General features: G+C 55.1%; 1 protein-coding gene across 1 annotated transcript in view; it reads left to right on the forward strand.

Annotated features, from left to right (window-relative positions):
* LOC119922937 (cyclin-dependent kinases regulatory subunit 2-like) overlaps positions 1 to 4,095 on the forward strand; it is a 30,097-nt gene extending 26,002 nt beyond the window's left edge. Inside the window, exons 2-3 of the mRNA XM_038742556.1 lie at positions 3,811 to 3,938; positions 4,026 to 4,095. Coding sequence (XP_038598484.1) covers positions 3,811 to 3,938; positions 4,026 to 4,078 — 181 coding nt within the window. The 3' untranslated portion in view covers positions 4,079 to 4,095. The remainder of the gene's footprint in view (positions 1 to 3,810; positions 3,939 to 4,025) is intronic.
* Positions 4,096 to 9,241: the final 5,146 nt, after the last annotated feature.

Consider the following 9,241-nt stretch of genomic DNA (forward strand, 5'->3'; position numbering starts at 1 on the left):
GGACAGTGCTTGGCGCGTAGTAAGCGCTCAACAGATGCCAAAGCAGCGCGGCTCGGCGGAAAGAGCCCGGGCTCGGGAGTCCGAGGTCCTGGGTTCGAATCCCGGCTCCGCCACGCGCCCGCCGTGTGACCCGGGGCGAGTCGCTTCTCCGAGCCTCAGTGGGCCTCATCTGGAAAATGGGGATGGACTGTGAGCCCCCCCACAGCGCTTAGAACATAGTAAGCGCCTAACAGATGCCGTCATTATGATGAGCAGTAGTAGTAGTGCGGCGCCCGGCGCGCGGGAGGCGCTTCCCAAATGCCACAGTCGTATTTATTGAGCGCTTCCTATGTGCAGAGCACTGTACTGAGCGCTTGGGAAGGACAAATTGGCACGGTCCCTACCCAACGGCGGGCTCACGGTCCGTCCGGCGTGGCCGAGGGCGCTCAGTACATAGGCACCCCACTCGCGCGGTGTCGCCCCCTGGGGGACAACCCGCTCACCTTGTCTCTCCCCCACCAGCGCTTAGGACAGTGCTTGGCACGTAGTAAGCGCTTAACAGACGCCAAAGCAGCGCGGCTCGGCGGAAAGAGCCCGGGCTCGGGAGTCCGAGGTCCTGGGTTCGAATCCCGGCTCCGCCACGCGTCCGCTGTGTGACCCCGGGCGAGTCGCTTCACTTCTCTGGGCCTCAGTGGGCCTCATCTGGAAAATGGGGATGAAGACTGTGGGGCAACCCGATCGCCTCGTCTCTCCCCCAGCGCTTAGGACAGTGCTTGGCACGTAGTAAGCGCTTAACAGACGCCAAATTATAGCAGGGAAGCAGCGTGGCTCGGCGGAAAGAGCCCGGGCTCGGGAGTCCGAGGTCCTGGGTTCGAATCCCGGCTCCGCCACGCGTCCGCCGTGTGACCCCGGGGCGAGTCGCTTCACTTCTCCGAGCCTCAGTGGGCCTCATCTGGAAAATGGGGATGAAGACTGTGGGGCAACCCGATTGCCTCGTCTCCCCCCCAGCGCTTAGACCAGTGCTTGGCACGTAGTAAGCGCTTAATAGACGCCAAATTATAGCAGGGAAGCAGCGTGGCTCGGCGGAAAGAGCCCGGGCTCGGGAGTCCGAGGTCCTGGGTTCGAATTCCGGCTCCGCCACGTGTCCGCTGTGTGACCCCGGGCGAGTCGCTTCACTTCTCTGAGCCTCAGTTGGCCTCATCTGGAAAATGGGGATTGACTGTGAGCCCCACGGGGGGCAACCTCATCGCGTTGTATCCCCCCCCACCCGGGGCGCTTAGAACATAGTAGGCGCCTAACAGACGCCGTCATTATTATTATTATCAGTAGTACAGCGCCCGGCGCGCGGAGAACAGTGCTTAGAACATAGTAAGCGCCTAACAAATGCCACCATTATTAGTAGTGGTAGTAGGCGGGAGGCGCTTCCCAAATGCCACAGTCGGGCTGGCGAGCCGAGGGCGCTCAGTACATAGGCGCCCCGCGCGCGCGGTGTCGCCCCCTGGGGGACAACCCGATCGCCTCGTCTCTCCCCCCCAGCGCTTAGGACAGTGCTTGGCACATAGTAAGCGCTTAACAGACGCCAAAGCAGCGTGGCTCAGTGGAAAGAGCCCGGGCTCTGGAGTCCGAGGTCCTGGGTTCGAATTCCGGCTCCGCCACGCGTCCGCTGTGTGACCCCGGGCGAGTCGCTTCACTTCTCTGAGCCTCAGTGGGCCTCATCTGTAAAATGGGGATGAAGACTGTGGGGCAACCCGATCGCCTTGTCTCTCCCCCAGCGCTTAGGACAGTGCTTGGCACATAGTAAGCGCTTAACAGACGCCAAATTATAGCAGAGAAGCAGCGTGGCTCGGCGGAAAGAGCCCGGGCTCGGGAGTCCGAGGTCCTGGGTTCGAATTCCGGCTCCGCCACGCGTCCGCTGTGTGACCCCGGGCAAGTCACTTCACTTCTCTGAGCCTCAGTTCCCTCATCTGTAAAATGGGGATGAAGACTGTGAGCCCCCCGTGGGGCAACCCGATCGCCTCGTCTCTCCCCCCCAGCGCTTAGGACAGTGCTTGGCGCGTAGTAAGCACTTAACAGACGCCAAAGCAGCGTGGCTCGGCGGAAAGAGCCCGGGCTCGGGAGTCCGAGGTCCGGGGTTCGAATCCCGGCTCCGCCACGCGTCCGCTGTGTGACCCCGGGTGAGTCGCTTCACTTCTCTGAGCCTCAGTTCCCTCATCTGGAAAATGGGGATGAAGACTGTGAGCCCCATGTGGGGCAACCCGATTGCCTCGTCTCTCCCCCAGCGCTTAGGACAGTGCTTGGCACGTAGTAAGCGCTCAACAGACGCCAAAGCAGCGTGGCTCGGCGGTAAGAGCCCGGGCCCGGGAGTCCGAGGTCCTGGGTTCGAATCCCGGCTCCGCCATGCATCCGCTGTGTGACCCCGGGCGAGTCGCTTCACTTCTCCGAGCCTCAGTTGCCTCATCTGTAAAATGGGGATGAAGACTGTGGGGCAACCCGATCGCCTCGCCTCCCCCCCCAGCGCTTAGGACAGTGCTTGGCACATAGTAGGCGCTTAACAGATGCCAAATTATAGCAGGGAAGCAGCGTGGCTCGGCGGAAAGAGCCCGGGCTCGGGAGTCCGAGGTCCTGGGTTCGAATCCTGGCTCCGCCACGCGTCCGCTGTGTGACCCCGGGTGAGTCGCTTCACTTCTCTGAGCCTCAGTTCCCTCATCTGTAAAATGGGGATGAAGACCGGGAGCCCCATGTGGGGCAACCCGATCGACTCGTCTCTCCCCCAGCGCTTAGGACAGTGCTTGGCACATAGTGAGCGCTTAACAGACGCCAAATTATAGCAGGGAAGCGGCGTGGCTCGGCGGAAAGAGCCCGGGCTCGGGAGTCCGAGGTCCTGGGTTCGAATCCCGGCTCCGCCACGCGTCCGCTGTGTGACCCCGGGCGAGTCGCTTCACTTCTCTGGGCCTCAGTGGGCCTCATCTGGAAAATGGGGATGAAGACCGTGAGCCCCATGTGGGGCAACCCGCTTGCCTCGCCTCCCCCCCAGCGCTTAGGACAGTGCTTGGCACGTAGTGAGCGCTTAACAGACGCCAAATTATAGCAGGGAAGCGGCGTGGCTCGGCGGAAAGAGCCCGGGCTCGGGAGTCTGAGGTCCTGGGTTCGAATCCCGGCTCCGCCACGCGTCCGCCGTGTGACCCCGGGGCGAGTCGCTTCTCCGAGCCTCAGTGGGCCTCATCTGGAAAATGGGGATGAAGACCGTGAGTCCCCCGTGGGGCAACCCGATCGCCTCGTCTCTCCCCCCCAGCGCTTAGGACAGTGCTTGGCACATAGTAAGCGCTTAACAGACGCCAAAGCAGCGTGGCTCGGCGGAAAGAGCCCGGGCTCGGGAGTCCGAGGTCCTGGGTTCGAATCCTGGCTCTGCCACGCCTCCGCTGTGTGACCCCGGGCGAGTCGCTTCACTTCTCCGAGCCTCAGTGGGCCTCATCTGGAAAATGGGGGTTGGCTGTGAGCCCCACGGGGGGCAACCGGATCGCGCTGTATCCTCCCCCGCCCCAGAACATAGTAAGCGCCTAACAAACGCCATCATCATTATTATTATTATCAGCAGTACAGCGCCCGGCGCGTGGAGAACAGTGCTTGGAACATAGTAAGCGCCTAACAAACGCCATCATCATTATTATTATTATCAGCAGTACAGCGCCCGGCGCGTGGAGAACAGTGCTTGGAACATAGTAAGCGCCTAACGAATGCCGTCATTATTAGTAGTGGTAGTAGGCGGGAGGCGCTTCCCAAACGCCACAGTCGGGCGCTCAGTACATAGGCGCGCGGTGTCGCCCCCTGCAGGCACGTGATGCTGCCCCGGGAGCTGTCCAAGCAGGTGCCCAAGACCCACCTGATGTCGGAGGAGGAATGGCGCCGGCTGGGCGTCCAGCAGAGCCTCGGATGGGTCCACTACATGATCCACGAGCCCGGTGGGTGTTGGGGGGCCGCGGCGGGGCTGGGGGGGGCGACCCCGGGCCGCGGTGACCTCTGACCTCTGACCCCTCTCGCCCGCACAGAGCCGCACATCCTCCTCTTCCGGCGACCCCTGCCCAAGGACCAGCCCAAGTGACGGGGGACCCCCCCCCCCCCCCCCGCCGGCGCCCCCCGCCGCGCCCCCCGACCCTGTAAATACCCAGCGTGGACGCCCCTGACCCCTGACCCCCGACCCCCGACCCCCGACCCGTCCGACTGTCCGGTCTTTTAAATAGCCCCCCCCCCCCCATGGAAGAAATAAAACTGGTTTTTGGTTTTTTATAAAGGCGAAGGGCCGTCTTTTAAATAGCCCCCCGTGGAAGAAATAAAACTGGTTTCTTTTAAAGGCGAAGGGCCATCTTTTAAATAGCCCCCCCATGGAAGAAATAAAACTGGTTTTTTTGAAAGGCGAAGGGCCGTCTTTTAAATAGCCCCCCCGTGGAAGAAATAAAACTGGTTCTTTTGAAAGGCGAAGGGCCGTCTTTTAAATAGCCCCCCATGGAAGAAATAAAACTGGTTTTTGGTTTTTTAAAGGCGAAGGGCCGTCTTTTAAATAGCCCCCCCATGGAAGAAATAAAACTGGTTTTTTTGAAAGGCGAAGGGCCGTCTTTTAAATAGCCCCCCCATGGAAGAAATAAAACTGGTTTTTTTTAAAGGCGAAGGGCCATCTTTTAAATAGCCCCCCCCATGGAAGAAATAAAACTGGTTTTTTTTAAAGGCGAAGGGCCGTCTTTTAAACAGCCCCCCCGTGGAAGAAATAAAACTGGTTTTTGGTTTTTTTTGAAAGGCGAAGGGCCGTCTTTTAAATAGCCCCCCCATGGAAGAAATAAAACTGTTTTTTTTTTAAGGCGAAGGGCCGTCTTTTAAATAGCCCCCCCATGGAAGAAATAAAACTGGTTTTTGGTTTTTTTCAAAGGCGAAGGGCCGTCTTTTAAATAGCCCCCCCATGGAAGAAATAAAACCGGTTTTTGTTTTTTTTTAAAGGCGAAGGGCCGTCTTTTAAATAGCCCCCCCGTGGAAGAAATAAAACTGGTTTTTGGGTTTTTTCAAAGGCGAAGGGTCATCTTTTAAATAGCCCCCCCGTGGAAGAAATAAAACTGGTTTTTTTTAAAGGCGAAGGGTCATCTTTTAAATAGCCCCCCTGTGGAAGAAATAAAACTGGTTTTTGGTTTTTTTCAAAGGCGAAGGGCTGTCTTTTAAGTAGCCCCCGCCGTGGAAGAAATACAACTTGGTTTTGGTTTTTTTTTAAAGGCGAAGGGCCGTCTTTTAAATAGCCCCCCGTGGAAGAAATAAAACTGGTTTTTTTGAAAGGCGAAGGGCCGTCTTTTAAATAGCCCCCCCCTGGAAGAAATAAAACTGGTTTTTGGTTTTTTTCAAAGGCGAAGGGCTGTCTTTTAAGTAGCCCCCCCATGGAAGAAATACAACTGGGTTTTGGTTTTTTTTTAAAGGCGAAGGGCCGTCTTTTAAATAGCCCCCCGTGGAAGAAATAAAACTGGTTTTTTTGAAAGGCGAAGGGCCGTCTTTTAAATAGCCCCCCCCTGGAAGAAATAAAACTGGTTTTTGGTTTTTTTCAAAGGCGAAGGGCCGTCTTTTAAATAGCCCCCCCACGGAAGAAATAAAACTGGTTTTTGGTTTTTTTTAAAGGCGAAGGGCCGTCTTTTAAATAGCCCCCCCGGAAGAAATAAAACTGGTTTTTGGTTTTTTTTCAAAGGCGGAGGCCGTGAGTGTGGGGGCTTCCGCCGGAGGCCGCGGCGGGGTCCCGGGGGATTTGGGGGTCCCGGGGGGGGGTCTGGGGGTCGGGATCCGGACAACGGATGAAGGTTTTTCCCCGAATGAGTTGAGTGGAGGAAGATGGCAACAAACACACAGACACACACACACACATTCTCCTCCTGTCTCCGTCTCTCCTCCCTTCTGTCTTTTCCTTTTCCCGCTGTCCCTTCTTCTCTGTGTCTCTCCTCCCTTCCCACTCTCCTTCTCTCATTTTTCTTTCCTCTCTCCTTCCCTTTCTCTTCTCTCCTCCCATCTCTCATTTCTTTCACTCCTTCTCTCCTCCCTTCTCCCTCTCTCCTCTCCTCCCTTCCCTGTCCTGTCTCTGTCTCTCCTTGTCTTTCGCTTCTCTCCTCCCATTTCTCTCTCCTTTCTTCTCTCCCCTTCTCTCCTCTCCTGTTTCTCCTCTCCTTCTCTCTCTCTCTCTCTCCTTCCCTTTCTCTTCTCTCCTCCCTTCTTATTTCTTTCTCTCCTTCCGTCTTTTTTCTCTCCTCCCTTCTCCCTCTCTCCTCTCCTCCCTTCCCTGTCCTGTTTCTCTCTCCTTCTCTTTCTCTCCTCCCATTTCTCTCTTCTCTCCTCTCCTGTTTCTCCTTCTCTCTCTCTCTCCTTCCCTTTCTCTTCTCTCCTCCCTTCTCATTTCTTTCTCTCCTTCTCTCCTCCCTTCTCCCTCTCCTCTCCTCCCTTCCCTGTCCTGTCTCTCTCTTCTCTCCTCCCATTTCTCTCTCTTTTCTTCTCTCCCCTCCTCTCCTGTTTCTCCTTCTCTCCTCTCTCTCTCTCCTTCCCCTTCTCTCCTCCCTTCTCATTTCTTTCTCTCCTCCCATCTCATTTCTTTCACTCCTTCTCTCCTCCCTTCTCCCTCTCTCCTCTCCTCCCTTCCCTGTCCTGTCTCTCTCTCTCTCTCTCCTTCTCTTTCTCTTCTCTCCTCCCATTTCTCTCTCCTTTCTTCTCTCCCCTTTTCTCCTCTCCTGTTTCTCCTTCTCTCTCTCTCTCCTTCCCTTTCTCTCCTCTCCTCCCGTCTCATTTCTTTCTCTACTTCCATCTCATCTTTCTCTCCTCCCTTCTCCCTCTCTCCTCTCCTCCCTTCCCTGTCCTGTCTCTCTGTCTCTCCTTGTCTTTCTCCTCTTCTCTCCTCCCATTTCTCTCTCCTTTCTTCTCTCCCCTTCTCTCCTCTCCTGTTTCTCCTCTCCTTCTCTCTCTCTCTCCTTCCCTTTCTCTTCTCTCCTCCCATTTCTCTCTCCTTTCTTCTCTCCTCTCCTGTTTCTCCTCTCCTTCTCTCTCTCTCCTTCCCTTTCTCTTCTCTCCTCCCTTCTCATTTCTCTCTCCTTCCGTCTTTTTTCTCTCCTCCCATCTCATCTTTCACTCCTTCTCTCCTCCCTTCTCCCTCTCTCCTCTCCTCCCTTCCCTGTCCTGTCTCTCTGTCTCTCCTTGTCTTTCTCTTCTCTCCTCCCATTTCTCTCTCCTTTCTTCTCTCCCCTTTTCTCCTCTCCTGTTTCTCCCTCTTTCTCTCTCTCCTTCCCTTTCTCTTCTCTCCTTCCATCTCATCTCTCTCCTCCCTTCTCCCTCTCTCCTGTCTCTCTGTCTCTCCTCCCATTTCTCTCTCCTTTCTTCTCTCCCCTTCCCTCCTCTCCTGTTTCTCCTCTCCTTCTCTCTCTCTCTCTCCTTCCCTTTCTCTTCTCTCCTCCCTTCTCATTTCTCTCTCCTTCCGTCTTTTTTCTCTCCTCCCATCTCATCTTTCACTCCTTCTCTCCTCCCTTCTCCCTCTGTCCTCTCCTCCCTTTCCTGTCCTGTCTCTCTGTCTCTCCTTCTCTTTCTCTTCTCTCCTCCCATTTCTCTCTCCTTTCTTCTCTCCCCTTTTCTCCTCTCCTGTTTCTCCCTCTCTCTCTCTCTCTCCTTCCCTTTCTCTTCTCTCCTCCCATCTCATTTCTTTCTCTCCTTCCATCTCATCTCTCTCCTCCCTTCTCCCTCTCTCCTGTCTCTCTGTCTCTCCTTCTCTTTCGCTTCTCTCCTCCCATTTCTCTCTCCTTTCTTCTCTCCCCTTCTCTCCTCTCCTGTTTCTCCTTCTCTCTCTCTCTTCTCCCTCTCATTCATTCATTCAACCATATGTACTGAGCGCTTCCTGTGTGCAGAGCACTGGACTGAGCGCTTGGGAAGGACAAGTCGGCAACAGAGACAGTACGTACCCAACAACAGGCTAACAGTCTAGAACTGGCTCTCCTCTTTCTCTCCTTCTTTCTCCCTTCTCTCTCTGACCTTTTCTCTCTCCTTTCTCTCCTCTCTCCTTCTCTCCCTGCCCATTTCTCTCCTTCTTCCTCCCTTCTCTCTCTCTCTCCACCCTTTTCTTTCTCCTTTTCCCTCTCTCTTCTTCTCTGCCCTTTTATCTCCTTTTTCTCCTTTTCCTTCTCTCCTCTCTTCCCTCCCTGCCTTTCTCTCCTTCCTCCCCTTCTCTCTCTCTCCGCCTTTTTCTCTCTCCTTTCTCCTTTTCCCGCTCTCATTTCTCTCCTCTCCCCCTCTCTCCTTGCCCCTCTTTCTCTCCTTCTTCCTCCCTTCTCTCTCTCTGCCCTTTTAGCTCCTTTTCCTCTCCTTTCTCCTTTTCCTTCTCTCTCCTCTCCTTGCCCCTTTCTCTCCTTCCTCCCCTCTCTCTCTGCCCTTTCCCCTCTCATTTCTCTCCTCCGCTCTCCTCCTCCTCCTCTCTCTGCCCCTTTCTCTCCTTCTTCATCCCTTCTTTCTCCTTCTCTCCACCCTTCTCTCTCTCCTTTCTCCATCTCATTTCTCTCCTCCCCTTCTCTCTCCTCTCCTCACCCCTTTCTCTCCTTCTTCACCCCTTCTCTCTCCGCCCTTTTAGCTCCTTTTTCTCTCCTTTCTCCTTTTCCTTCTCCTCTCCTTGCCCCTTTCTCTCCTTCTTCCTCCCTTCTCTGTCTCCTTTCTCCTTTTCCCTGTCTCATTTCTCTCCTCCCCTTCTCTCTCCTCTCCTCGCCCCTTTCTCTCCTTCATCCCTTCTCTCTCCGCCCTTTTAGCTCCTTTTTCTCTCCTTTCTCCTTTTCCTTCTCCTCTCCTCGCCCCTTTCTCTCCTTCTTCCTCCCTTCTCTCTCTCCTTTCTCCTTTTTCCCGTCTCATTTCTCTCCTCCCCTTCTCTCTCCTCTCCTCGCCCCTCTTTCTCTCCTTCTTCATCCCTTCTCTCTCCGCCCTTTTAGCTCCTTTTTCTCTCCTTTCTCCTTTTCCTTCTCCTTTCCCCTTTCTCTCCTCCTTCCTCCCTTCTCTCTCTCCTTTCTCCTTTTCCCTGTCTCATTTCTCTCCTCCCCTTCTCCCTCCTCGCCCGTCTTTCTCTCCTTCTTCCTCCCTTCTCTCTCTCCACCCTTTTAGCTCCTTTTTCTCTCTTTCTCCTTTTCCTTCTTCCTCCTTTTCCTTCTTCCTCCCTTCTCTCTCCTTTCTCCTTTTCCCGCTCTCATTTCTCCCCTTTCCTCTCTCCCCTCTCCTTATCCTGTCTCATTTT

The sequence above is a fragment of the Tachyglossus aculeatus genome, unplaced genomic scaffold (assembly GCF_015852505.1).
Source record: "Tachyglossus aculeatus isolate mTacAcu1 unplaced genomic scaffold, mTacAcu1.pri scaffold_131_arrow_ctg1, whole genome shotgun sequence".
NCBI lineage: Eukaryota > Metazoa > Chordata > Mammalia > Monotremata > Tachyglossidae > Tachyglossus > Tachyglossus aculeatus.